At 40.4% G+C, this 25,110-nt stretch overlaps 1 protein-coding gene across 1 annotated transcript in view; it reads left to right on the forward strand.

Annotated features, from left to right (window-relative positions):
• Positions 1-25,110, forward strand: part of VWF (von Willebrand factor) — a 146,041-nt gene that overhangs the window by 103,814 nt on the left and 17,117 nt on the right. Inside the window, exons 38-46 of the mRNA XM_052790174.1 lie at positions 5,936-6,141; positions 9,997-10,099; positions 10,209-10,283; positions 10,819-10,923; positions 11,405-11,610; positions 12,972-13,121; positions 21,062-21,172; positions 23,099-23,282; positions 24,171-24,211. Coding sequence (XP_052646134.1) covers positions 5,936-6,141; positions 9,997-10,099; positions 10,209-10,283; positions 10,819-10,923; positions 11,405-11,610; positions 12,972-13,121; positions 21,062-21,172; positions 23,099-23,282; positions 24,171-24,211 — 1,181 coding nt within the window. The remainder of the gene's footprint in view (positions 1-5,935; positions 6,142-9,996; positions 10,100-10,208; positions 10,284-10,818; positions 10,924-11,404; positions 11,611-12,971; positions 13,122-21,061; positions 21,173-23,098; positions 23,283-24,170; positions 24,212-25,110) is intronic.

A 25,110-nucleotide genomic window follows, 5' to 3' on the forward strand; every position in this document is an offset into this window, starting at 1 on the left:
TTCTAGCCACACTGATCAAACCAGCTGTAATTTGCTTTGCAAATCTGGTTCTCCTTCTGGCTGTGTTTTCACTTGTGTTTTGGAGGTGATGATTTTGTGCTGTGAGAAAGCAGTATAGCAGGGTGTGAGTCTTGCGAATTGCCCGGAGCCCAATAGAAGCAGGACAAGCATGCTAGTGCTAAATTCAGATGCTTGTTGCTTTGTATACCTACTCCCCTAAATTTTTACAGATATAAGAAGTTCTGCCCTATCTTCCTGGTTTGTTTTTTTTTTTTTTTCTCCTGATTACAAGTCATACTTAAAGATCTGCAAAAAATGCAACATATAGTTAAATACAAATAAGTAACTCTTGGGGTGGCGTATTCTACACCTTCTCCTGTTAGCCTGTCTGCAGTGATGGTTACAGACATTCAGAAACACTCATAGTGTTTCTGGTTTAGTCAAGTATCTGAGGTGTGTATGTATGTAGGCATTTTCTGTCCCAGTTAGCCTCTTATATAGTGTCTTGATATCCCAGTTGTTTTTCAAATCTCCTGCCTCTCCAGTTTAGTCAGGTCTTGTTGCCTTGCTTTCTTTCCCTCTTGCTGCCCAGATACTTTTTGTTTCAGAAGTGGAGAACCAGCATCCTAAAGGCATGATACCACAAGAACTCGGTACATGTTTTGGTTTTGTTTGTGTTTTAAACTCAGACTGAGGGAATGATGGGATAGCAAGTCAAGAATGTGAATGTGAATTTGGCCTGAGCCTCCAGTTAGTGTCTTAAATATCTTTCCAGGATAGGTTATTGAAGAACATGTTACTGTCACAGACTGAATCTTTTAAGAGATAACACAGTTTGGAGTATAGCCCTAGAAAACAGAGGAAGAATATTGCCAGCCATTTTCCAAATTTAGTGCTTCAGTCAGGCTTTGAAAATTGTAATGTCCAAGGCTGAATGGCAGTGGAGTACCTTAATAACTCTCTGCAGTTTTCAAATTCCCATCTTGTTAGACAGCGTGTACAAGGATAGACAAAGAGTTGCCCGTTTTAAAACTAGTTGCATAAAAGAGTCGTTAGTGTTCTAACAATAGCATCATCATCTTCCTTCAAGCAGGTGCATGTGTGCAACTGCCAAAAATAAAATTGTCAATTACAGGGATGTTATACAGGTTACATTAATGACTAAATAGAGAGTGCAGCTTAATCACTCTACCACTACATGTTGAATAACAATGCCATGGTTCTGGAATATCTTGCTTGCCTCCCCCCACTCCAGTGAGTCCCTGTCATTTTTGTAGAGTTTGATTTGTGGTTTTGTGATGCCATATTGGGACATTTCAAGCAGTACAAGTCCTTTGTGACTGTTCTGCCTGGATGGGTGAATATACTCGCTGGAATATCTGATAAAGACAGGGCCTGTTCTCTATCCTGTGCTCATTCAGTTCCACTGCCTGAGCTTTCCTTGGCTCTTTTTGGGAGGGTGGATGTGTTGAGTGCTATCTGGTAGACTCCAGCTTTGTGTCAATGGATGGAAGGAAACTTTACTCCAAGGTGGGAATGCACGGTGAGGAAGATTATGTAGACTTAAGTTGCAGCAGCCTGTAGCTTCCGATAGCCATGTAACCCTGAGGCATAGAATATGCACCTCTTGAGCAGGCTCACCCTCACAGTGAATGCCTGCTGAATAGGGTTTCCACTTCAATGACAGTATGGACTTTATCTCAATGTGAAGATCATAGGGATTTCTAACAAAGCGCTGCATTGCTAATATTGACGCGTGTTGGGATTCAGCTTTGCGTGGAGAGGAAGCTTTATTCACCTGGAAATAGGATTGCTTATATAGTGATTAATGAATGGACTGAGATATATTCATTCTGCAGGTACAAAAGAAATGGCAGCTCATGTGGAGGTGACCAAGTCAGCTTTGAACTGTGTAGCTCAAGTAACAGTAGCAGTCAGCAAATTTTGCTCAAAAAGCAGAAATACTCAGAAGATAAATGACAGCAGCAGCAGCTGTTAATCTGCATATGCCGATGTTTCCACGAGTGCTTCTCAGCAGCTCTTTAAGCTCATTTATATGCAGTGTGGACATGCCTTCTAGGTACTTGCCAATACTAGCTTGCAGATGAATTAAATTGAGATAGGTAGTTGATGCTTGCATGGCGTATGAAACAAACCGCTAGCTGGTACTGCTCAGTAAAGCTGTGATTCTTTGAGGAGGATGCTGGTGGCACTTGGCAGCTGCAGGGATTCCTGGAAAAATATTTTGCTTGAAAACAACGTTTTTCATGAGCCATTCTGATTGTTGGAGGCTTTTGTGTTTTGCCTTTCATTGGGTTGTTTTGCAGGTCCAGGTTAGAAACCAAATGCATAACAGGCTGTGCTGCTCAACTTGAGGGGCAGTGCCTGGCAGAGAAGCAAGAATGAGGGTCAGGAGGAGGAGAGAGAAGCAATGGGATACAAGAAATCTTTAAACCATCTCTACACTGAGTGGAGCTAGACTGAGATTATCTGCTGCTGTTTTTTCACTGTGTAAGCAAGGCATGCTGGTGAGGACCGTAACAGCTGAAGGGTTTAAACCATGACTTGGAAATCAACAGTATCAGGGTGGCTTTACGACTGCCTTCAGCTGATCTGGGACAGTTTTCCTCTTCTATCTCCAGCCATGCATTTACGCTCCTTTTGCTGTGCTGGCAGTAGTCCTCACGTGCTGCTTGGTGAGCTGTGAAAACTGGTTGTAAAAGGAAAAAAGTGCCAGCAGGAAAGAGCAGCTGAGGTGAGGAGATTAAGGAAGAGAAGAGACTGCCCCTTTTGATGGCAGCACTGATCTAAGTTGGTTTAATGTGGCCTTGAAACCACTCCCAAGATCATTGGAAAAACCCTTCTAAACAAATTCCTTTGGGAAAAGAAGACTGTTAAGAGAGGTTTAAGAAAACTGTGCCTGAGCAATGTGGGGAGGTTGACTGGCAGCTGATGAGCTATTGGCCCTGGTGTATTATTCATTCCAGCTTCATTGGCACTGGAGTTTTAGCTGTCCTTTTGGCTGCACATGACAGTAAGTCACAGTGGTATGTGACCTCAGGAGCTAGGTAGCTAGCTGCTAAATTTGTGCTAAATTATACTACTGATAAGAAAGGAGTGGCATTGTTCCCTGAAAGGTCGAGTGCCTTTCTCCATGTATCACAGGCTTGAAAAACAGCCCTCCCCTAAATATCCATTTAGTACTTTAACCAAAGATGCTCTGTCTTGTCTTTTCTGTTTAAGTCACAAAGTCAGAGTGAATCCCAGTGCAAACTGTCACTAGATCTTTCACTCTGAATGTAAGTGGTTTATTTTATTTTGATGGACTTGCACATTCTGTCGATCCTCATAGAGGTTATTTTCTCCCAACCAGTATCTACTAGGAATAGCGACTCTAATTTAAAGGAAAAATAAGAAGCTGAAGAAATGTCAATACTTAAATGTACCAGATGACCCTTCGAAATCATAGGTTTACAGGAAACTGTTTTGTTGGTGTGTCCCCCCCCCCCCCCCCCAGTTTTTCTTTTACTATTTTCTTCACTGTTTGAAAGAAAAGACTGCTTTAATGGAGCCAACAAACAGAATACCATATCAATATGTGATCATAGCAGCATTGTACATGGTAATATTTGAGGTAATTTCTTTTGAAACTAATTTGGCAGAAGAATTACTCTTCTATTACTTGCTTTCAGCCTTATTTCCACCTTTTGCTAGTACCTGTAGTCTTTTCCTTTTCATTCTGAAACAACAGGCATTTGAGATGAGTGCTGAAATAGCTAGCCAGGAGGGTGGCTTGTTGAAATACTTGTTTCTGAGGCTGACTGTTGGGAGTCCTTCATGCCTCCTCACATTTCATACCTCTGGCAGAAGTTTCCATACAACAAGCAGAGTTACCTGCAAGTCATGTAGGACCTGACCAAATCTCTGGAGCATAAGGGCAGTAATGTATTTGAGGTGGCTTTCCTCAATCACCTGGTTGTCATTGCACCAGTAGGATGAAAGGATGTTTAGGATGATTTTCCAGACGTTGATGGAGTTTATCCCATCTCTTGACACTGCTTATGCACATCTCATTCCCATGCCCCACAGGACAGAAGTGACTTCAAAACAGGGGCATTCATGTGAGCTCATTTATATTTCTTTTGCAAAACCTAACCACCTCATTTCTTCATTCCTTGAAAAAAAATTGCCATTTTACACAGGCACACAGGCTTTTTGATAGTATATCTGGAGTCCTGGGCACGGTTCTTCACTGCATTTTTCACACAACTGGCTCCTTAACGCCAGCCAAAGAGGAGGAAGGAGAAGGGGCTATGTTACATGAAGTACATTAGAGGCTTGAGCATTGGTAGTCATTCTGCTTGAGAGCTGTCCAGGTTCTATGCTGACAGGCATCAGCACTAAAGTCTAAAATAAATTAATCTAATTTTGTGCAGAGAAGGTTTACTAGATTTGCTTTAGGGCTAGTGGTAGGTAAGCAAGATGAAAGCCAGTGTGCTGAGTGTATTTACTAACACTAGAATAAAAAGTAAATGACACGCTACCTTAATAGGTGCTGTGGATGTATTTTCACACATTCATTAGAGCTGACGTGAGACCGTCACAGGCAATAAGCACTGGTGCTTACTCTAGGCACCTTGTTTACAGAACTGTTTCTGGAAATGAGTTTTTCTGGAATGAGTTTTTCTGGAGAGTGTAGTCTAGGTAGCTGCTAGTACAGGTTTATAAGCAGGCGATTTCTCCTATTTTACTTGGATAGACCTTTTTGTGTTTTCAGAATCTAGCCAAAGCATTTCATGGTGGGACTGGACTCCCCATCAAGTTCCTGTGGCTTTTCAAGTTCCTCTGCATCTGCTGAACTATGATGGTTATCTGCACATACAACCATAGACTCCAACAAACCAGAAATAATTGGATTTAGCACGGCTTGAAACAGAAAAGGGTTAACGCTAAAGACCTTTCTTTTCTGTTTCCTTTGGCTGCTAAGAAGGGTGTGTGTAGACAATTCAGCTGATGAATGCTTGTTTGGTTGGGATCTCAGGTCTTCATTCAGTAATTTTCTTTCAGTGTTTTTTGTCAGGGGACTGAAAAAAAGTTTTATAAACCTCACAGCAGTCACAAACTCTGAACTAAGAAACACTTTTCCTAATTGAAGCTGTAGAGAAAAATAAAGTAGGCTTAAGGGAGTACACAGTATGGAAGCTGTGTCCATAGGTTTCTTGAATAGCTGTAGCCTTAGTTTTGTGTTTGCTTTTAGAGACAATACCTTCAGTGTTGTGAACTCATCAGTAAAAATTTTGTGTTGGCTTAGGGGGGAATGCAACTTTCCTTGATTCAGTTAATTCTGTTAATAAGGTAATTCAGTTAATAAGACGCAGAAATCCAGCAGGTCCGGTTTTGAAGTACCAAAATGTTCTGTTTGTTAGCTTTCCTTAGTTGCTTAGGAACACTGCTGCCTACCAAGTTGTCAAAAAACCCCTTTGTTCAACACTTTAGTCTGTCCTGGATATCTCCTAGCTGTGCACTGTTACCAGTGCTTCTCTAAAACACGTAAAGGTGATTCTAAATTCTTATATCTCTTGCCCAGTGTTGAAAACAAAGTTAGGCAAGACATTCAGCTCATGGAAACCATTGTATCATTATTAGGATAAGTCATACTTTGCTGATTCATGTGGCCTGAAAATGTGGCTTGATGATTTCTGCATGGACTGTAACTTAAGCAAATTCCTTCAATCGCTTTCTATTGTGGATTTTGTTAGTTTTAAAAATGTATCTTCAGAGATGTTAGTGGCTGCAGAGGACAAAATATGTTCATCAGATGATGGCTTTCAAAAATCTGAACAGAATTCCAAAGAAAGTGTGAGTGGGAACATTTATCTGCATTTCAGACCTCTTTATCTAAAGAGTTTTGTTTTTTTTTTCCTGTCTTCCTCAGCAATGAAATGTCCCACATATTTGACATATGATCACTGCCACAGAGCCTGCATAAAACACTGTGAGAATAGTACCAAACTCAGTGTCTGCAAGGATTATCCCACAGAAGGCTGCTTCTGTCCAGACGGACAGGTGATTTTTAATGACAGCTGTGTTGATGAAGAAGTCTGCACACAATGCATCAGTGAAGATGGCACGCACCGTCAGGTAACTATATACTTAGCAGCTTACCTTTGTGAGTGGTTGGGGTTTGTACTTTTGCAAGTAAATCTGTCTTATAAGTCTAACTATTTTCCCCTTTGGATACTTTATTTTCTAGCTCAGTTCCTCATAACCGGCCGGCTGTCAGCCCCATGTAGCTCCCCTAGTGTGAAATTGGCTGGGACGGATATAAAATTCACAGCTGGGACTGTACAGACCCGGAAATGCATGACAAATTTGTGTGGAGGGAGGGCTAGAGGGAAGAGAGGAGGGATGGCATAAGTCAACATTTACGGAGATGAAACACCTCCATTCAGCAGACTTTTACCAGTAATGACAATTTAATCATAAATCTGGAACCTTTACTTAAAATGTATTGTATTGTCTTTGCAAAGCTTACTGAAATATTTTCAGTGGTTGGTGGGGAGCAGTGAGACCAAGACAACCTTATGGCGAATTGTATTAGCCTACCTCCTTTTCTTGATGAGAAATATTCCTTTGAGGAAATTCATCATTTTAGTTTTACTGAAAATCCACTTTCCTCAGCTAAGTCAAACCTCTCTGTGGCAGAATGGGATTGGGAAGAGCTATGGGTGCTGGGTGCCAGACTGCAGTGGAAGAGACTGTTGATTTCCCTTTTGGCATCACACAGCGGGTGTGCAAGCTCCTCCCTGTGTCCCCTCTTCCAAGTAACAGGGGTTGTTCCTCTTCAGCCCCAGGTACTCAGTTCAGGGAGTTTTCACCTTAGTCAGCCAGTCCTCTTAAATCTGCAGTTTTGTTATAGGACTTTAAGAAGAAGGGACTATTTTATAGGCTTTAGATTCTTAACGAGATTTTTGGAGGGTCTTACCATACTGACCAAACTTGTTGTCAAAGACATAATCGTTTTTGTAACAGATCTTCTGTAAATAACAGAAGTCTGTGTGTGTGTGTGTGTGGATACTCTATTCTTTAAGTAAAAAGGCACATTTAAAAAAGTAAACGAATGTATGTACTCTGAATAGCTTCATTTTACACACTCAAATTTAGATTCACATTTTGTTCAGCAAGAAATGTGTTATAAACATTTAGTTAAGCTGAAAGGAAGCAAAGACTATTTGTGGCTGAAACATCTCTCTTAAATACTGTTTGCATTGACAAACATAATGACAAAAGCATCAAAGTTAACAGAGCAAACACCTTGCTTTAGGTGAGAGGGTACCAGCGAGCAATGCTCTTGACTTAGTGAAGCAAGTGTTGCAGGCACCGATTTGCCAACGCAAGAGTCGTACTGGTTGCAGCTCTGCCCTGGGAGCCCTGCGGGTGTCCGTGCAGCCTGCCCCGGCACAGGATGGGTCCACGTGGGTCCGAGGATCCCGCTTTGCCACGGCTTGGGCCTTGGTGCTGCTTGCTGGTGCTGCCAAAGCACAGTGCATTGAAAAAGCACTCACTAAATGCAATTTTGAGGGTTTCCGTGCTGCTGGGCAAAGGGCTGGTAGAGGAGCCTAATAGCATTAAGCCCCTTCCTCAGGTGTACGTACCCTATGGATTTTGGCAGCAAGAGGGAAGACATAGGGGAAATGTGGAACGAAAGAACGCAACTGCATTATCCAAATGACTTTTTTCCAAAAGAAAGGTTAGAGTTTTCTGAAGGATCGAGTACATGGACCTTGTATTAGCTTTTATTTTAAGGTTAGAGCGTCTCCATACATGTGGCCACGGTCTTTTCTTTGTGTTCTGTTTTGGATCTTTGTTTTAAATACAGTATCATTGGATTTGTGTAGTGCTTATAGAGTTGGTAAAATGGAAGGAAAAAAACGCCATAATTTTTGTAGTAAAAAGAATAGAAAAAAACCTCGTTTTTTCTCTCGAAGGAAAAAATAGCTTGCAATGTATGTAATCATTGCCCTAAACACAGACTAATTGTGCACAACTCTTAGTGACCCTGACAACTCTAGTTATGGTATGATTATGATTCTCTATGAAATGGTTATTGCAAATGCAGATTAAAGTCTAGGATCTGTGTGCCTTAAATCCCTGAATCCTCAGGCAATGCAGTGCATTTTCCATTTAAATAATTGTTTCAAGCCCTCGTGGAGAAAAGCTCAGTGCACATCTTGGGAATAACGTCTGCAGCGATACGTACTTGTTTCTGCAGAAGTTCTGAAATTCATGAGTTGTCGCATGCTCCTTAATGGGGTTTTAGCTCTGAAAACCTCTCGTCTTTACCCCAATGGCAAGGCTTAGATGCAGCTGCTGTGTGGATGGGGAGGTGGAGGGCAGGGGAGGATCAGCTCACACAGCCGTTTTGCGTCTCCACCATTGCAGGATTAGCTGAGTGAGCAATACAACAGGCAGTGCAACTGGTGCTGGGTTATGATTTCCTTAACCCCCTTCTTTCCCTCTGGTGTTCATTCCTCTGTTCCTTTCTACCCCAGATTGTGCTTGGGCTTACGGGATTCTCGGTATCAATGCCCATGTAGAGCTCTACCATGCTATCTCTTGTCATTTCTTCTGGTATTAGAAAGATGCTCCTACTTATGCTGAAGCAAACCTGTGTGAAAATCAAGACTGCTGAAAATGTTAGAGCAAATGTTGTGATTCTCTTTCTCTGTGTCTTGAAATGCCTACATGCTTTTCACATCATCACCTGCAAATGCAGGCATTCTCTATCAGCTGCCTTCTCAGGACTTTTTAACCCTGAGGCCATCGAAAGCTTTGGCAGAGGGCTCCGAGTTGTTTTTCCAAGCCCTGAGATAATGTTCTTTACTAGCAATACATCGATGCAAGCTTTCTTTGACTAAAATAGATTTCCTACGGATTAACTGACCCTATGCGATTTGGTTCCTAAGCTTTGTTAAACCTCTGGTTGGCTTGTTCTAGCATCCCTGGTGTCTTATCCTTGCCATCCTGTAAACCTTTGGAAGTAAACTGTCTTTTCAGACTCCCGTGATGACTTAAAATACATAGATATCTTTGATACGGGTGGCAGTATGCTTAGGTATTTCCTTTCTTCCTTCTGATTACTAAGAGTCTCAGCATACTGTTATTTTTAAACTGCACTCCAGAGTGTTCTGGATGACACCTTTTCCCTTTGTGGCACCCTAACCTACTCTGCATCTTTTCACCCAGAACCTGGACAGATTGTGCAAATTAACGTTGTCCAATAGTGCATCTTTTCACTCTTACCTCCCTATTCACATGGGTGTTAAATGTAGATAGTTCTTTATAGGTAACTACATCTTTAACATCAATGATTTCCCTCTCTTATGAGAAGCAGCAGTGGCTGAATAATGATACACTTTACTGGCAGTTTCTGAATGTGCTTATTACCTCCAGGTAATCACTGCAGTGATGGTTTCAGATTTGGGGTTGCTCTAGTGCTTTTCCAGTCTTCAGTCCACTGGGAAATCAATTGATGACACCCCACATATTCTTAATAAAAAATATGCACTGTTTATTTCTCTGTGTTTAAGTACTACTAATTTGGGAAAGCAGCCAATTCTATGTATTTCCCAAAATATTGTTATTTCCCTTATTACCACTGAACATCCAATCATGGTATGTAGTTGCACGAGTCCACTGTTACTCGCAATAGCCTGCAATTGCATTTATAACATCTGAGCATTTTTCATGCTTAAAACAATAGTAATTCCTCATCCCATTCATGCTTTCTTTACATCTTTTGCTAAACTGGTACACTACAGTAATTTCAGAATTATGTGTCTCCTTAGGTTCTTACTGTTAACAGAGCAACCAACCAATCCTACATAGTCTTTTGGGTTTCCAAATTAATGTTACTCACCCTCACCCACTCCCATTGCTAACGTACCAGTGACCAGAGTATTTGATTTCTAACAATCTGGGTTTCTTTTCATGCAGCACATGGAAACATGGATTCCCGCCAATGAGCCTTGCAAGATCTGCACGTGTCTTGATAACAAGAAAGTAAACTGCACAGTCCGACCTTGCCCTACTGCCAAACGTAAATTGATTTTGCTCTAAGTATGATTGGACTTGAATTGATGTTTTTGTTACCTAGTTTTCTAGTTCTTATCCAAACTTGTTTTATGGATGTTTTCTTCTTACTCCAGCTGTTCAGTGTGGTCCCTGTGAAGTCCCTCGTCTGCGCAGGGACCCTGGCCAGTGCTGCCCCGAGTATGAGTGTGGTAGGTTCTCATAAACTGTTGGAATCTTCTTGGTCCATGTTTTTACCAGATGCTTCAAAGGTATATAGTCCCTTTTTTAATTTAATGCAGTGCTCCATTTTTGAAACCACTGAATGACTATACAGTCATCTGTGTGGAACAATAAACAACTCCTGAGGATGTGAGTCTCCATTCACTTCCAAATTGACTTTGTCCCTCTTTCTGTAAGAGATGAGGAAGGGAATGGAGCAATTTGGTTTTGTCTAAATGACATTAGAATGGTCTTTTTCTAAGTAACTATTTTTGCCTGGTCTATATTTGCACATTAAATATAACATTAGAACCTTAATCCTCATAACCCAAGCTTGAACTGTTCCCTAAGCTATTTTGAAAACAAACTCTGACCTGCTGAACTCTAACTTACTTCATATTTTAGGATAGCAATTGAGTGTGGGGAAAAGAAGTTTCATAGGGTTGTGCATGTGTGTGTGTGTCTTTTCTTGAGGACTGACTAGTCAGGCGTGGTCTTAAACACTCTCTGAACTTCTCTTCTTAGTCTGTGATCTGGTTTCCTGTGATTTGCCTCCTGCCCCTGTCTGTGAGTTTGGCTTGCAGCTTGCTCTGACCAACCCTGGAGAATGCAGACCAAATTACACATGTGGTAAGATATTTTCTTTTAGCAGGGAGTGACACTGGAACATTGCATTTGAGCAACACTGACAACTTCCTTTAGACATTATTTTTCCCCTCTGAAAGATTTAATTTTGGAGCCAATGGACATTTAATGATTTCACAGACTTGGAAGAAGGGTATTGTTGGCACTTTTGAAGTACACTTTTGAATTAAGGAAAAGGGAAACACTTTACTCTTGGACATGTGTGCTCTGACCCTTATGCTTATTTTGTAAATCTTTTTGATTGTATATGAGACAAGAATTTTTTTGGCAGGGTAGGAACTTTTCCTGAACCTGTAGCACAATCTTTGACCTGGATCTTTTATATCTGCATTACTTCTTAGTCTTCAAGTAGATTTATAATAGGTTGCAGTAGCAATTAGTGCCTTGCTGCCAGAGAACCATCTTGTTCACTCGCAGCACTCTGAAATGCTGTGTGCTTGACATGGTACCTACCTTTTTTTGCCAGCGTGTAACAGAGAAGCTTGCAGCTTAGTTCAAAGACCTTCCTGCCCACCGCATCGAGAGCTGACTGTTAAGAAGACCGAGTGCTGTGATAAATATGAGTGTGCCTGCAGCTGTACGAACTCAACAGTGAGCTGCCCTCTGGGGTATCTATCCAGATCTGTCACCAATGACTGCGGCTGCTTATCTACCACCTGTATTCCAGGCAGGGTAAGGGGAACGAAGTGTCATTTCCACATATGAAAGTATCTTTTATGTATAGTGTGGTAGCACTAAAATAAGTGGGTAGCTAGGTATTAACAAACCCCCAATGAGACTACCAGATAATGATGCCAGGGTTTTTAGTTTACATGTGTCTGAGAGAAATACACTGTTGCATCACACTGTTGCTTGTTTTGCTACAGTCATTTATTCTGACATAAACAATCCATTTTTTGTGACTTTGAGATAATCAGATTTTATATATATATATATACACACACATACATGAAACCCCAAACCATTTGAACCTTCAAGGTCGCTCAAGCATTAGGAATTTCAGAGGTAATTTTTAAATTTTTAATTTGTTTCTTGGTAACGGAGGTACATGCTTTTGGATCAGTACAGTTAATATATATTCTTTCAATCCCATACTAACTTTATTGAAATATTTGGCTCACCTTAGATCTAAACTCCTTGTGCCCATTGATTACCTTTGCCTCTGCCTGAGGAGGCATTGTACCTTATATGAACTATATTGCCACTTTTAAATTTTTGCCAAATTAATACCTGACTGTGTTAAAGCTTCACCAGGATATATTTTTCCTTATTTTGCCAACCTTTTATTAAGTTGTTACATTATGTTAACCTTTAAGATAAGGTTGCTTAGAGAAGAGGTTGCAGGCCAGTGTAACCTTTTCATTGAAGCAACCTTATCTAACAGCTTAACATAGGGTTACGCTGTCTTGTAGCTCAGGAGATCTAGCCTTTATTTTCTGTTGCTAAGTAGTTCATGACCTTGCATAAAGTCATTTTATGTCTCTCTGACTTACTTGCTATATCTATAAAAATAAATGATATTCCTCTCTTTAATAACATGCTATAAAATTTACTAATAGAAAGTGCAATATAAGAGATGGCACTACTTTTGTGGTAGCTGTGGTGGCCTAAGGATAAAGGATACAAGAGAATGAATGCTTGTAACTCAAAGCAGGATCTCTTCGGATCAGCTGATTTAGCTGGAAGAAGTTTAGCATGCACGGCTCCTTCTACAGGACTCACTGGTTATTATCTCTAAATATTGGGTCACATTATAACTCCAGGGAAACTGAGTCAGACCCTGGGCAATTCCACCAACTGCAGATAAAATTCTCCAATTTATTCTTTATAAAAAAGCAGCTTTGGTTGCACTTATTTTCCTTTCCTCAACAGAGTGGCCACAATTTTAAGACCTGTAGCATTTCTGCTGGGTTCAAAATATTCAGTAAAATTTATGGTAGGTTTCACATCTTAAAAAGCAGCCTTTTGGAGCCAGCAGTGTGCCCTTACAGCAGCAGTGTGCTCCTTCATGTATTAATTCTTGCATTCAATAGGTGTGTGTGCACAACAACATAGTCTACCCCATTGGGTCAACCTGGGAAGACGGTTGCAGGGAATGCTCTTGCACTAGTATGAGGGATGATGTTACAGGACTTCAGATGATGGAGTGTCACGACAAAGCATGTAACATGTTCTGCTCTCGGGTGAGTAACATTTAAACCAGTGCATTAGCCAGCAGACCCCTGATGGGGATCTGAAATGATTACTTTTAAACCTGCGTGTTTAGAGAAACCAGAGAAAAATAGAAAATAAGTGTTGTAGCAACGAATTATCTTGGGAACAGAGTCTAAGAGGGCCTGAGCATTACTGACTTTATTTTAGGGTTATTGTTTTAGGATCGTATCCTGCTGCCAAGGAAATCAGTGACAATTATATTTCAATAAAAGGAGAACTGTATCCTGAAATGTCCATCATTTACACTGCTTGCACAATAAGTACTCACAATGTCTGAAGTTCAATTTCAAATGACTGTTCTAGCTGAAGTTTACTTTCTGAAGAGAACATTTCAGATCTGTCTATTGCTCAGGTCTGCCCATTATAGCAGTAATAACACCACATGCTGTGGCCTTTATTATGCTCAGACATCTGCTACATGCTATAAAATTATGTGGTCTACTTTTGGAAGCCCACAAAAAAAGTATGAGCTGCTTTGTTATATTGACATAGCTGGTCAAGCAGGAGGAGACAGATACTTGATACAAAAAGTTGGTAGAAGAATTCTAGAAGGGTCAAAGGAATTGGTTAAAAGTCAGCAACACTTGCCAGCGTTATAGATTAGAAGACTTTGACCATAACATGATTTGTGCAAATAAAAGCTCAAAATGTTTTTTTATACTTCCTTTAAACTACCCAATTTACATCCCTAACATTCCTCACCTTAACATGATATGGAGAATAAGGAAGTAAAAGATCACTGTAAAATTAAATGTGATGCCCTAGAGTTGCATTTTGCTCTGGTATCAAGCATCTTATACCCATAATCCATGAGCATTCCCATGCCCTTGCTTCATGAGGTTAGCATGGGTGGGTCAGTCAGTGAGGACAGTGGAAATACACAGCTTGGGGCTGCAGAAAAAGCAGATGGCAGAAGAGGTTGCCCACCCCAGTCAAGTGCTGAGAACCCACACCCCTTACTGACTGCTATGTGGCCAGAGAAGTTGTGCTGCAAACATCAGAGGCTACCACAAATACATTTTTGCCTCTTTGTAAAGCTTTCAGTATATATGTGGATTAACTGAGATTGTTCTTGATGGTATTAGCCAATTCCATTCAGGAGAAGGTACATCTGACCTGAAGCAGCTCCTCCTTAGGCTGTGGTCTGGTGCGTTCACAGTCTGCAAGTTCAGTAGGCTCTGTGGGGTCCATGTGGAGCAACTAGATGGGCTCTCTGGGATGCAGAATATTCTCTGCAGGTCTTTTGCTGACACAGGGTTTTCCCCATGGGTTTGTTCTTCCCCGAACTGTGAAGTGAAGCCCAGAAGAAGCTAATTTGGTTTTTTCCTCAGTGCGGAAGCAAAGATGAGCTAGTTGATGCTATTCAAATCTCCAAGTTGCTTTTAAAATGTTTGTATTAGGCTATATGTGGCATTAGCCCCCACAAAATTCAAACAGTTGACTAAGCAGCAAGTGTTTCCAAATGTGTGTTGTAACATAGGTGCTTTCAGTGGTCCAGTAGCTGATAAAAATCTGCATATTGCTGATAAAAGTCTGCATGGTGGCCTGTGACTCAACAGACTGCCCTGGTGTCATTACAGGTGACCAGCTGGAATTGGGAAGTGGGAAATGCAAAGGGCATATGACAGCAATAACTGCAAACCCCTTTAACTAAGAGGGACAGGTGCTGCTTTCATGTTTGATTCGCTGTGCTGACTGGGATGTTACTGCAATGTTCTGGGTTTTGTAGTGCTGCATGTGAGACAAGATTCATTTGCTTTTTCTTCTGCTTCAGGAGTAGGTTTTTCTCGTCTCGCTGGAAATACAGTGAATCTCCAAACAAATGTCATGCACATTTCCCTCCTCCACTGAGTCTCCAAATCTTTGCAGCCTATTTTGCACTGTTCTTCCTAAACCTTTTCACTGGTTTTAAGAGTCTGTCTCTTTTTTGGAATGAGTCCCATTTATGCAGTTGCATTCAGAACAGAGGCTAAGAAAAATCATGCGTGATATCTCTTCTTCCTCCTTGCTTTTGTTCAGTTACATTTGGAAGAAAGGTCTTTATTAGCAAACCGTGTATATACAGCCACAAGAAGTTAGAGGTGTTCTTTTGGCTTTTGGAAAGACATTATTAATAACATGTCTGGGAGTCAAAGACTGACCTTGGGCATAGAGCATATATGTGCAGCACCTCACAGCTGAGTTAATGTTGTTGTAGGAGCCCTGCATTGTCTGACTTGTTTTAAGTTCTCATTTGAATTTACACTAATATGTATCTTAAAACGGTTAATTATGCATTGAAATTTGACTATGAACATTTCAATTAAGCAAACCAATATCTGAAATGCAATTCACTTTTCTGAACTCTAAGTTAATTGTGCCTTGGTTTTCAAAGAATTTCAAATGCCTTAATACCACTATATTTCAATATCGTTTAACTTACAGCCTCTGTATCAGAACAAGGCTGGACAGCATATATGTATGTGCACTTGAGAAGGTGTGAACAAAATATAAGCTTTTTTGAATAACGTTTTCCTCTGCTGTGTCTTAAACACTGTATAATTCCCTAGGACCAGAGCAAAAACCCAATCCATTAAAAAACCAAACAAACCAAACTAGTGCTCTTTCTGCAAGTGTAGAGTTTGGTGAGAAAGCTTGAGGATGCCCAATGCAGTGAAAACCATGAAGGTAGATGTGAGAACTTTCAGCTATTGCAAGAGAATCCCTTTGATTTCCATTTGTAGAAGAGACTTGTTTCTAGTATGGCAATTATTATGAAATATTAGATCTAAAGTATCTGTGGCTGTGTTTTGGCTCCTAGCCATAGCTTTATCAATAATTTGTTATTCTAATAAGGTATCATTAATGCAGAGCTACAGTTTCTTGACAAATCAGCCTTCAGTACTGCAGTGTCAAAAAGCTTTTTTTAAAACAAACAAAAAACCTTGGTGGAAACCATGTCAGTTCTTTTCGGGAATCTGCCATTTCTTCTGCTCCTTTAATGGTTGTCAAAGTTGTACAACCAAAACTGTAGCTGTTGGAGAATGTGGATAGCTCAGTTTTTCTTTGTCCTTTGCTTATTCCTGATTCAGTGGATATACATATCAAGGACTGCAGAAGTTCTGTAATCCAGTTTGAATTGGCTTTAAAGCTTATTTTTCAGTTCAGATTAGATGGCATTGGAAGTTGTACTGACGTTAAAGACATACTTTAATCATGGCTCATTACTAAGATGATGTTCAAACTCTCTGATGCTCGTGGTTATTAATTCCATTGCCAGATCTGAAAGTTGTGCAGTTATCATTGTTGACTGTGTCATCTGACTTCTGTGAAAACAGCTTACAGGTTTTTTTTTATCTAGCTACACAAAAAGAGAAAAAACCCCTAACACATGTACTAGCTCCTTCACCCTGGTGAATGAACGGTGCTACTGTTCTCCTGAGCATGACAAAATCAAACTCAAATCATACCTGTAATTGTAGAATGTAAAGAAATGCTCTGGAAAAAGAGTGGATGTTCCATGTAAATGAACCAATCCCACAGTTCTGTGAGGAGGTTAACAGCAAATACAGACTTCTCACTTGCAAAGCAGATGTGGGTTTGCTTCATTATATGCCATAGTCCCCTCATTTTTCCTGTCCTATCTTGCTCTTACCAAAGTTTTGAGAAAGCAAGCAGATAATTGCTGCAATTATTGCATGTGCCACAAGGAGGAGTGGTGTCTCCCTCCTGGAGCTTCTTCAGAAATTATTTCTCTGAGAGTACATCAGACTACATCCCTTCAGAGAATCATGGTGATAAAACAGATAACAGCTTTCAAAACACCTTAAAAAATCACTAGTATACTAATGTGAAGAGAGCACTTGCTTTGCTTAATTTCTGTCAATGTTCTTGGAGTTAGGTACTTCGTAAGTGATATGAAAGAGTGTGGGTTACAGTATTGGATAATTTAAAGTATTAGATGATTATGAGAAGAATGAAGCATAACTTTCTGGGATAAGTGTTTAAGACAAAGCCATTTGGCTAAGTGTGTGTAAGTTAATTAGGTTAGATTTTCAAGCCTCTTGATTAATTAAATTAAAATGAAGAACATTTGCACCCTACGTGCAAAAGCATAGTGAATGATGGTTGTAATAGATGCTGACTGCAAAAGCTATGGCTTTAATCTCTGATATTTCAAATGGATATTTTCCCTTTGAAGTAACATGAAAAGCATGGTAGTAAATGGCTTAATAGTATATATTAAGGAGGTCAAAGAAACTAATGTGAAAGGAAGACTGTTGTTTGAATATTAGATGTGCAGGATCTCATTTAAAAACTGTGAAAGTCTTGTTGGGAGGTAATTTCAAATATCCTGCTTACATTTTAAAGCATAATATATTATGGAAATTAGGAAATGATACCTTAATGTAATAGAGAATTGCAAACAGAGAATTAAGTCCTCACCTGGGGTAAATGAATGCAGCTTCAGGGAAATCTCTAGAATTGTGCTGATTCATGGCCACTGAAGATTTTGCTTTCAGCATTTCAAGTTGATTTATATGCATCCTACTGGGTTTTTTTCAGTCTACTGTTGCCATTTTCATTCCCTCTGGTTCCTCCAACCCTCTCTAGGTGCTATCATCTCAATACATAAAAGGCAAATACTGGAGCCTTCTTAAAAATACTATGTTGAGGAATACTCTCTGTTCTTTTTTTTTTTTTTTTTTTTTTTCTGCTTTGTTGGCCAAAAGGCAACTGACAGAGTTTTCTGGCCAAAACCTTAGCACCTGGGAAAAGATGAACTATGTATCCTGAGCAATGCTCAAATGAAAGAGGGAGTGCACAAATGTGCCAAGCCGTAGCCCATGCGGATCCCTCCGGTAGCCTTGGTAGGCAATGAAACCAAAATGTGCGTTCTCTGAAAGCTACAGAATTAATCTGCGTTCCTCTCTTGTTTGTCGCGAGCCAAGCTCTGGTTCAAAAGCACCCCAAATTTGCCCCCCCCATGTAGAATGTCTTAATCTGTATGCTTTCACCCTCAGCTTTATCTCCGCATTTGTGTTTGATACAACAGCTTGATCTGGCAGCGTAACTGAGCACTTGTCAGGTTCTCCATTGCAGCTGCTGATTATGACTCCCAAGTCAGCCACGTGCACCTGTTCAAATGCGAGGGGTGCCTTGTGTTGCCTTATCCCTTACCTCCCAGGGCATGGGGATTTTTTTTTTTTTTTTTTTTTTTTTTTTTTTTTAGTCATGTAGACTGTGATCTGCCTCTGTGATGGACAGTCAGACACTTACCAAGGGCTGCTTCTGAATTTTAATTCTCTGTTTTTGAAGTTCGAACTCTGGGTTTAAAAAAAAAAAAAAAAAGGCAAGATGCGGAGGAGGAATATAGCAGCGGATCCAGTCCAGAAAAAGCAGGGGACAAGCAGAATATTGGCTCTAAGTGGATCCTTGAACAAACCATGGCAAACACTGGCATCCCTATATGCTAATATCTATGCACTAGAAAATGAAAAATAATGGAGGAAGAGATGGATACTGCTTACTCTGCCTAGTTCAGCCTAACATTAAGCTTCAACAGCACAGTGTCTTAGACTTGTCAGATGTTCATATTTCATAGATTGTGGAGCTCAGGAATAATTCTGGCAGCATATCCTTTTTGTATGTAAGTCATCTTACTGGAGAAAAAGAAACTAACCCCACGATAAAAACACCTCAAAATGCACGATACATTTTCCTTTTCTTAGGTGTAACCTTAAACATTACCACTTTTAGAATTAAACATCAAATAAAGCTTGCTTTCTTCCTGTGGGCACAATTTCCATGCTGTGAGGTACAGAAGGTGGGGTTTTCTGATGGTGAAATATTTCTCATGGTGTGGAGGATCTGTGGCAGCAGGGAATCACTGTCCACCTCACTCCTCAAGTACAGATAGATGCTCTGCTTTTTGAGGAGCTCGTAGACTGCTGCAGTCTGCAGGTTTGTCTTCTGAGACAGGTTTGTAGCCTGTGGTAGTTCAGGGGCTGTGTTAGGAGAAGCTCAGCAGGCGCTGAGGTTGGGAGCTGTCATCTCCTATGTTTCTTCCCCTTAGGAGTCAGCGCCCCCAGATTTTGAATGCGCTGTGCACCAAAGTGTTTGCACTTTAGAGGGCTCTGTTCAAACCAACTTAGTGAAATTTGGGTCCTGCAGCTGGATTTTGCTTTCTCCTGGGCACAAACAGCACATGGATTTTTATTTCTCTGAGTTTGCCGCACAAATAAAAAGTTGTATCCAATACTTCAGATGCTTCAGACATGTTTTCAGCAGATAAAAGTCATGTAAAATGAAATGCTCGACAGCGCAACTTTTTCCACAAAGCTAGGTCAACCTCTGGTATTACATTTTATAACATTATACAAAATGTACTTCCACATGAAAGTCTGCTGATTATCGAGGTTTGCTAACGTGCTTCATATTGCAAATCAAGGACAGCTCACGAAAGGAGGGAGCAGTTGGGAATACTTCAGCAATTCAGTTCAAAGGGGTTGACCAAAATAAAATGATGCTTATTTTCATTGACATTTTTCACACAAACTATATTTTCTTTGACAGAACATCTTTCCTTCTACTCTGTATTGAAATCAGAGTTATGTTTTGCCCCTTAGAGACTTCTGAGCTATTAAATGTAGAATATATTATTTCTAATTAGATTAAAGCTCCTTGCCTTCTTTCACTTAGATACTCCAATGTTTGAATATTTGGCTAGTTGCTTCAGGAGATGAAAAGATTAAATCATCAGCCAAAACTGGTCCCTGGACTACATGTCTGACCGACTCCTTCCCTCTGCTTTAGCACAGGACAGTCAGATGTCTGAGTGTGCTCAGACTGAATCTTAACCTTGAATTCTCAGGGGTGGGAAGGGGAGTTGTGAGTGCTGATGAATGTCCAAGATGCCACTAGAACAATTTTTAACTTTTATTTTCTTTTGTAAAATAGTATTATATGTAAAAAATATTTTTAAATACCAAATAAAAATTCTCATAATTATATATGACTTGTATGTAAAAACAGAGGGGATTTAATGTAGTGATTTTTTTAAAAACTGGATTCTTCACATGGCACTAGTTTTCTCTCAAAATCTACCAAATAGCATGGCAATTCTGACAATCACCCTTAGAAGTGGACTGACTTCCTTTTCCTTTTGCACTCCTCTGTAAGGCCATATTATTGGAAAGGCTTGCTCTTTACAGTTTGCTAATGCATAAAAGAAACTGCTTACATACAATAAACTAACATTTGGAAATGACTGCTGCTTAATGCTGTTGAATAGCTGAGAGTCCTCTGAAAGCATTTTTCTTTTACCGCTTCCCTTTCCATTTCTGCCAGTTTATGTCATTGTTCTTTTCTGTCTTGTGGCAAATCTTTGTGCTATTACTTATTTGAGCAGATATTCGCAAAAGAAAGAGGTTTCTGGGTGATTTCCGATTTTCTTTGCCTTTCTGTTTGTCTTGCTTATGTTAGGCACCATCAACATTTTCTGTGCTCCGAGAAGGGGTGCTCCATACCACACTAGAGAAGCTGATATATTCACAAGGCCCATTAGTTGATTGGCATGACCTGAGCAAGAATAGTACCTAGCTGTCCATGTAGCTGAAGTGAATATGTCTTCAAAATATATATTAAGCAGGAGCTAATAAGATAAGAACTTCTGCTCTTGATGTTGTGTGTGTTTTAATTTATTTTTTTTCTGACAGGTAATGTTAACCATTTAACAAGATGCTGAACTGGGTGGACCACTTGTTTGTTTTGTAATAGCAGCGTGTGGCCTTACAGTTCTGTTTTCAAACTCCCCTTTCCATAAAAAGCTGCTAACATGAAACATTTATCCCAGTGTTTTCTTTTAGGAGTAATCTTCTCATTTGTCTCCTATTCCTGGATCAGTCCATCCTTTTCTTTTCTCCTACAGGGTTACAAGTACATCGTCCAAGAAGGGGAGTGTTGCGGGAGATGCCAGAAGACCGCCTGTGAGGAGCAGCTATCCCGGTCTCGGGGTGATGCAGATCCTCCTTTGCATGAGGTGAGGTGGTGGTGGTGCGGACACTTCCTCTTCTAGCAGAAATGCCCTGGAATTATTTTGTGTTCCATGGAAGAAGGTGAAGAAGATATGAGCTATTTCTTCTATACATCAAGCAGCGCTGAAAAAGAATGTTTTTGGGGGCATGTGACTTGCTCACTTGGTTCTAACATGCAAACCCTCCCCACCATTTTCAGGCTCTAAGGAAACAATATTTTTGTGTAAAATTAGTAATTTCACAAATGGTAGCTCAAAAGAATATTAATGGGACATGATGCTTCTCTGGCTGTAGGTTAAATTACCCCAATTAATTTGTATTACTCTGTGGATAGCAGGCAGATGGGGTAGTGGATTGCTTGAATTTCATAGTCCTATTCAAATAGGATATCCTATTTGGTACACACTGAACTATCAGGAAGTAAACGAGGATAGAAACATGAATTATTCCCTGGTTGCTAAAGACGATTGCTGTGTATCAGATCAGACCGCAGTGGTCCAGGCCACATTTGTTTTCTGCTCAAAATAACAGTTTATTTTCAGCAGTGTGCCTCTTTCCTTAGGATTCAAAGACCCAATGGAAAGTGAGTGCATGCAACAGCCATTTAAAATGCACTGCAGATACCCTACCACCCTGGAAAGCTATGTGGATATGTGTTTCTTTTCTTGCCTACATTTTTAATTCTTTCAGATTATTCAGTTTGTTCTGTCCCTAACCCAACCACCCTTGGCAAGCCTTTGCCTGCCCCAGTAGCACTACATTGCTTAATCCTATGCAGAGCTTTGGATTCAATGAAGGCAGGAACAGTAAGTGAAATATGTTTAAAATAACAGACCTTCTCCCCATCTTTTCTTCCCTAAGTGTTGTTCTGTATAATGTGTCTGCATTTTCATCTACGTCTCACATTCATGTATTTAATATTAACTTTTTAATTGCTTCTTTTACAAAGGCAGTCTGCTGTCTTTTAAAAAAATTTTCATGTATCATTTTGCAGCCTGCCTCTTCCCTGATTTTACCAAGGGCATTTCTTAATGTGGATCAATATTCTTCTCTGCTTCATAAAACAAGCCTTCAGAAGGCTATTTTAATGTTCCACTGTGTCTTACTGACTTCTGTTGTCCTAATGGACTAATAGATCCTTATACTCTGCTGCCTCTTTCTTGCTGTGTTCTCTTTCAACTTTTGTCATTAATAAAGAACTAAGTAATTAAGACATGAGAGAAAAGTATTCCCTAACTTTCTGAGCAAAGGTGTTTGAATTTACTGGAGTTGGGGATCTGATTTTCACTTTCACTGTTCTTAAAGTGTACTCAAAGAGTGTTAACATTGGAGGCATACGGCTTCAAAGCGGTGATCAGCTCCTCCCAGCGTTGAACTGTAACAGCATCTTCTTGCTGGCCTGTGGTGATGTCTCTTCCCATAATAGCACTTGAAGTTCCTGCCTTGTCTGACCCATGGGTGCTTATAATCAGTAGGACTGTCAACAGGATCTGGTCTCTTCTCCGTTTGCAAGTATTTTCAGGTCTAGAGCCTATTGTGAAAGCTTCCTTTGGGTTTAGTAGAGCCGATTTGCAGCAGGTTCCAGCAGAAAAAGGGCCAACTTGGCTACAGTGCAATGCAGTGCAGCCAGCTACTGGGTAGTAAATGTAGATTTAAAACTAGTTAAGTGCTTTTTCTTCTTCACATGTTATTTTACCTGCCCCTTTATTTTTCGCCTTAAGGATACTGCTGTAACTCCTGTAGTCTACAAACCAAACAGCAGACTATTCTATAAACTGATTGTTGTGGTAAGGATTTGTTGAGTGACAGACTATTCCTCATGCAGTAAACGTGCTTTTTGTAAACCAGCATGTTGGCTGTGGTAGTCTTCCCTCTATCCAGTGGCACAAATACTGCTGCCTACATTTAATCCTTTTACAATTTCCCATCAGGTCGGCACAGAGTGGCGATCCCCCTTCAACCATTGCATTATCAATGAGTGTGTCCGGGTGAACAATGAGGTTTTTGTGCAGCAAAAGAATCTTTCTTGCTCTCAAATGGATGTGCCTGACTGTCCTGAGGGAACTGAACTACGTTGTGACCAAATAATAGACTGCTGTCCTTCCTGCAGATGTGGTAAGCTTTTTTGTATGACAAACAGAATCACTGGAGAATGAATCATCTCATGCGTTGATCTGTTTCTCAACAGCAATTGCAAAAGTGCATGTTATGCAAGTATAGCAGTGCTTTGACCCTCTCCTGTATAATTTAGACATTGACTACAATAGCACCTGCTGCTATTACTTTCTCTTTCCAACTGATGTTCACTGTCTCCTCTTGAACTACTTACTGTTGAAGCTATTTTGCATTGCTTCAGAGGGACATACCGGCCTATGTTTCTACAGCTCTAGCCTGCATTTTTAAGCATTTAAAAGAGGTCTTGAGATGCTTTTGGTCTAGGAAGATTCAACACTCTCCCCAGTGCCTGCTACGAACAGGGAGTTTGCATGCAGCCATGTTGTCTTCTGCATGCCTCAGCATTGTGGCTGTGGCCATTTCCTAGCATAGACTTGGGTCAAAAGTCCAAATCAGAAGATCTGGCTAATTGTCCTCAGTCTGGGAAGACTCCTGGTCATGTTTAATTGACAAGTATATATGCAACCGCAGGGTGAGGAGCTAGCAGTGGGAGGAGGGGGGGAAATACGCACGGTAACTTGCAGAAAACCTCTCATCTTCTGAGAGCGCGAGGCTTGAACTGGAGGGGCAAACTTATACTGTGCCATGTACTTATCAAAAAACAGCTCAGCAAGAGGTATTTGGAGGTGCAATTTAGGATAACTGACAAATTGTTACCTTTCAAAGTATAATGTAAGAGGGCTCAATTATGCCTTTTTTCATTGAAACTGGATCTAAATGTCCTCAGTTGGAACTCTAATAAGTCAAAAAAGCATACTTGTGGTTTATTAAATCTTGGTAACGTCGTGATAATGGTAATGCTAAATGGAATATTATCTTCTTTTTCAGTCCCCCTGAATGGTTGTCTTTTGAATGGCACTGTTATTGGGGTAAGACACGGTTCCTTTTATTTGGTGTGATGGTAAGATATTTAGATATATGAATGAGCTTTTGAAGAACACAAAATTGCCAGAACACACAAAAGCATACAGGGCAGCTTTGTTCAGACAGAATCTCTGCAAGTGAGACTTTGGGGTAAAAGCAATGGCGAGGGGCTCAGCACCTGTATGTCCAGTTCATGACACTGTCATAGTCTTCCTACATGACAATGAGTATCTCTGCAGAATGGGGACAGTAACATTTCCTTATCTTGAAAGGATGCTTGAGAAAAGTGCTTAGAAACTGTGGTAATCTGCGTTGTGTAATGACTTGCAGGCTACCAAACACACAGGAAACTATCTGTGAGGGATAATCTCAAAAATGATCCTTGCCCACTTCAGGGAAGCAAAAACTTCCCGTGTTCTACCTAGAGGATAAGGCAGATTAAAAAAGGATGGAGACTCTTGCTCCACCTGTGTGGAAGGAGGGGTATCCCTCCTTGGCTATTAGCAGGAACAGGAAAACTGAGCTTCCTCACTGTTTGACCTCTGTCCCCTTTCAAGATCCCTGCTGATATGCCCTCAGAGGAAATTTTTTCTTAACTGCATATTTAATGGATAGATTAAGACATGCTTAACCCAGCCCATGACAGTGGGAATGATAGGACTTAAGCATCTGATCTCATTTATGCCGAATTTATCTTTGGAGAGCTCTGTCAATTGTCCATTGTTTCCCTAAATCCATATTCTGGCAGCACCTCTGGTGTCAAAGAGCTCTAAATATTCTCATCATCCCCCAGGGAAACAGGTCCTCTTTAGTCTTTTAACCTAACTTTTAACCTACGTATTCCTGCATTGTCAATGTATGTCTTTCTTTTTCATGTATTTAAAAGGTGAGTTTACCCAAATCT

The sequence above is a fragment of the Harpia harpyja genome, chromosome 6, assembly GCF_026419915.1.
Source record: "Harpia harpyja isolate bHarHar1 chromosome 6, bHarHar1 primary haplotype, whole genome shotgun sequence".
Taxonomy (NCBI): Eukaryota; Metazoa; Chordata; class Aves; order Accipitriformes; family Accipitridae; genus Harpia; species Harpia harpyja.